This window comes from Fukomys damarensis, unplaced genomic scaffold, assembly GCF_012274545.1.
Source record: "Fukomys damarensis isolate Sample0158 unplaced genomic scaffold, DMR_v1.0_HiC HiC_scaffold_30, whole genome shotgun sequence".
In the NCBI taxonomy this organism is placed as follows: Eukaryota; Metazoa; Chordata; class Mammalia; order Rodentia; family Bathyergidae; genus Fukomys; species Fukomys damarensis.
Window position 1 is genome coordinate 46,514,697 of NW_022900942.1, and position 4,409 is coordinate 46,519,105.

Here is a 4,409-nt window from a genome sequence, read left to right on the forward strand (position 1 = left end):
CCACCTCCCACACCAACCCGAAAAATGAGTCTCCTCTTCCAGCCAAGAAGCCCAGCTCCACCCAGCTGAGACAGGAAAGGGCCCCTTGGGCAGGGGTGGGAGAGTAGTGCCTAACCAGAGCCTCCATTCTCCCAGCAGCCTTTCCTCCCGAGGCCCGAGTAGCCAGCCCAAGCCTGGAGTAAAGCCCACCATGAACCTTGGGGGAAAGCCAGCCCCAGGCCCTACCCACCTGCCTCTCAGCTGCTTTTGCCACCTCTCTGTCCTGCCACCCCTCTCTGTCTGCCCTGATCCTTGCTACCCTTTTGCCATTCAGTGACTCCCCTCCCACCTACCCCTCAGGCCCCCAGAGCTGGGCATTGTTGAGGAGCCAGGAGGAGACTGACTGGTCCCTGCCCTCAGGAAGCCTAAGCTCTGAGCCCAGATGGAAATCACAGCTACTGAACTGCAGTGAGCTCTGCGAGGCACCAAGCAATGAAGCCATCAGGAAGGCAGAGGAAAGACAGACTGGGCAGAGGTGCGGGGCTGGGATGGGGAGAGGCGAAGGACAGGGAGCGAGGTGGTAGGAGGCTTTGGGATAAAGGAGGGCTGGCTGGAGACCACAGAGGGAGGGTCTGTGCTGGGGTGGAGGGGCTCTGGCTGTTCTGATGAGGAGGCCTTATGTGTCACAGTAGGCTGTGAGAAGATGCTGGTGGGGGAATAAAAGTGCAGATTTCACCAGGAAATTCACCTGGTGACAGGGTATTAGATGGGAGAAAGGAGTGTGGTTGCCAGGTAAAATACAGGATGCCCACTGAAATCTGAATTTCACAAGCAATGGATCCTTTTTTAGTATATGTCCCACAAGTTGCATGCTATAGGTCTCGTGTAATATTGGGATATTCTTATATTTTAAAAAGTATTCATAGCTCACCTGAAATTCACATTAAACTAGGCATCCTGTGTTTTTCTTTACTAAATCTGGCAACTGTATCCATGAAACTCTTGATCTCTTGCTGGATCTTCCACATCCTCACACCTCTCCCCTCCATTCCTTCCTGGCCCCTCTCCCTCCTCTTCCTCCTCCTCCATCCAATCCTTCTGGGGCTAGAGCCACTCATCAGTTTCTGAGAATGGAGGAGTGCAGTCCCCAGAGAGCAGCACATGGAACCAGAGCTGAGTCTGCCACAATTTCCAGGTTGGTCCCCAGATTCTGGGGCAGTGTGGAGAAAGAGGGAGCCTGTGTTGGCCAGGGAACCCGGGCCTCAGCTTGGAAGTGGAGAGTGGAGGAGGTACAGAGTGGAGAAACATCAGAAACCATATAGTAACACATTTCTAAGTTGGAGACAAGCTTTCCTGAACCACAAAGGGCTTGAAGACACAGGAATTGTTTCCCAGAATAGTCAAGATCTTGCAAAGCTGTTCCCTCCACTCTGGCAGCTGCCCTAGGAGACCTGAGGTCCTTCAAGGTATAGAGTTGTTCCAGCAGCTCATTTCTCTTTGGGTGTAGAAAAGCAAAGAAAAAGACAAGGCACACCCCCCCAACATCTGATTGGTATTTTCCTTATGAATTACAGTGATGTATGCAAAAATAACAGAGAATCAGTAATATTTTCTCTTTAAGTCTCAAATGTTATGTCAATAAGAAGAAAACTGCCAGGAGTCCAGGAAGTTTAGGGGCATCTGGGCTCAGCCAGGCTGAGTCTCCTGCTGCATCCCATCTGGGTCCATGGGCACTGTCCCTGCAGGTGCAGCCTGAGTTTTCAAAGGCCACAAGTCCTAGCCATGTAAGCCATTGGCCCATGGCCGTTCTCTCGGACCAAGATTGCTTTCCTGCTTTTTATTGAAATCACTGTCTGTACAATTCTGCACTGCTTCTTTCCTCTGTTCTCAAACTGTAATGCTAAGCATCTGTCCTTGAAAAAGGACAGTCCCCCACAGCCCAGCCAGCAGCTTCTCCTTAAGCCCCTTGAGTTCTCTGGCTCACTTCAGCAGCAGAGTCTTCTGCTACTCTCCCAGAGACCTGTCCTGTGAGGCTTAGCACTCACTCATGGGCAAGCCATTGAACACTGTGAGCCTCTGTAACCTGTGAAATGGGTGTGTTAGCAGCCACCCTTCAGGATGCTCTAAGGCTCCATGAGGTGATTTATAATAGCAGGAGCTTTCCCTGAGCAGATTCTCCCGAAGTAGCACAGTTCCTTTCGCCATATAAGTGGTCTTGTGTTAAAGTGGATCTCCAAAGGCTGCACTCCCTCTTGATGAGCATTAGCATATTGTTAGCATAATCAGAAACTTCCAGAGGCAGAGGCCTTCATGAGGATATGTGCAGCACAGATGGTTCCTGTGTTGGGAGATGGGTTGGGGTTGGAGGACACACACCAGGAGGATGTCCCATCTTGGAGGCTTGCCACAGTGTCTGGGAGCCAGGCGCTTCTGGAGGGTGAAATGGGAATGAGGCAGAGGATCTGGGGGAAGAAAGACAGACTGTCCTGGGAACTGTGAACATGGGAGAGGGCATCCAGGGCCCTGTCCACGGGGGTCTCCAGTCTGTGGAAGACACTCCCTGCCTTGACTGCTAGCTTGTTATCAAAACTACATGGGGAAGAAATATTCCCCTAAGTCTAGAAGCCCCAGGCTTCTAGAGACATTGAAACTCTTCTGGGAAGCTGGGCTTTTTCCCTCCTTCTGGGACCTGCTGCACCTAGTGGCTCTCCTCCCTCCTGTACACCAGCCCTTCGATAGCCACTCTAGGCCCTCTATCTTCCTCCTTCTACTCTCTGTTTCACTTGTTTTCTTTTCTGCAGTCAGAGCCAGGCAGCCCAGGTGTGAAGGTAGACTCTGTACCCATGGTGCCAATGTGCAAATGGAGGGATAAGGGTGCAGTTTGTCTCCCAGTCAGGCTGCCTTGTCTAGGCAGACAGGTTTTAATTTGACCATCCTGGTAGTCTGGGGAGAACAGCATAAACACTTCTGAAACCTGCTGTAGTCTGCTAGGCACTTGACTTTAACCATCAGACCTACAGGTCAGTAGAGAAGGATGTTTGGGGTGCGGGGAGGAGTTGGAAGGATGATTGGAGGCTAACAGCCAATTGTGCATAATCCTCCATCTTTCCTGTGTAACTTGGTATGAAGATTTTTACTGATACTGGTTTTGTTGCTCTGGACCTGGCTCTGACCAATTATGCCAGCACTCGTGTGTACTCCTGTCCACACAGTTGCAAAAGTAAAATGTGTGCACACAACTCTTCCCCATCTTTGATGGTACATGGCCTCATAAGCAAATTGAGCAAAGCAGGAAGGAGACAACAGCCTGATAGGTGGTGGCAGTGTTTGGGGGTGGGGAGGAAAAAACGGGAAGAGCCACCAGGTGGGGAGAGAGGAATGTGTCTCTTAGAGTGAAGGTGCAGACAATTCCAGAGTACCTGGGAAACAGCTCCTGTTTCATTTGGGGTCTGGGCTTCCCTACATCTATCCAGTCGCTGTTTGGGGACAAGCACCCCAAACAAGCCACATCCAGGGGTAGGTTGGGCATCTCACCAAAATGAGTTTCATATATCTTGCAGGTTTTAAGTCTGTTTTACAGGGTAAAGACCTCTGAAGTTGAATAAATTCAAGGAATTTATAAGGATATCTTTACTGGAGAACTTGGAGTGAGAGGGGATGTTGTTTAATGGTCCTTGAACTGGCCCAGAGGGGCCTGGCTCCAAGTGCACTTGACTGTAGAAGCCCCTTTCTCAAGGGCGAGGTAGGACCTGTTTGGAAAATGCTGATTTAAAGTATGGTCTCTATGAGGAGATGCATTAGAAATCCCAAAACCTGACTTCCGAACTCATTTTGGGGATATAGCCAGTCTCCATCAGCAGGTTTTCTTGTTGACTGGGAGCCGCCAGGATAGGATTTGTCTTAGAAGGTCTGGAGGAGTGAGGGCCTGGAAAGCAGTTCTGCAGACCCTGAGTACATAGAAGGCTCTCAACTATTATTTTTAGCAATGCTGTTTTACTGACAGCGTTAATGTCTACGATAGTTATTATAGAAGTATTGAAAGGTTGGGGTATACATCTGTTGGTGCATGATTAGTCCAGGGCAAGAGCCCTGCTTCCAAGGCATGGATTGTACACGCGTGGAAGGGGCTGCCGACATCCCCTGGGGTCGAGGTGGTGGGTTAATGCGAGTGGGTCTGGATTTACCCGCTTCGGCCGTACGACCTCGGGCAGGACCCGGAGTGGGGCGGAGGGGCAGCGAGGACCCAGCCTCCGGCCCTCCGCTTTGGCCGGGCGCACTGGCGAAGGGGGCGGCCCGGAAACGGTGGTGGAGAAGTTTTCTCCGAGGTGCCTCCCCTCCCGCCCCCTCGCACTCCTCTCTCTCCCCAGGCCGGCACCCCGTGCCCTCCCGCTGCCAGGCCCCCTCCTGTCAGGGAGGACAGTGTCCAATAA

At 51.5% G+C, this 4,409-nt stretch overlaps 1 protein-coding gene across 14 annotated transcripts in view; it reads left to right on the forward strand.

Moving 5' to 3' along the window:
- The window catches only part of LOC104871922 (CUGBP Elav-like family member 4), a 67,397-nt gene that overhangs the window by 54,026 nt on the left and 8,962 nt on the right, over window positions 1-4,409 (forward strand). For 7 of the 14 annotated variants that reach the window (XM_033757284.1, XM_033757289.1, XM_033757287.1 and 4 more), the window contains exons 10-11: window positions 340-514; window positions 1,088-1,174. The exons of 6 other annotated variants lie outside the window; for them this stretch is intronic. In XM_033757284.1, the coding sequence (XP_033613175.1) occupies window positions 340-514; window positions 1,088-1,174 (262 nt within the window). The remainder of the gene's footprint in view (window positions 1-339; window positions 515-1,087; window positions 1,175-4,409) is intronic. One more of the 14 variants, XM_033757292.1, reaches the window with a different exon arrangement.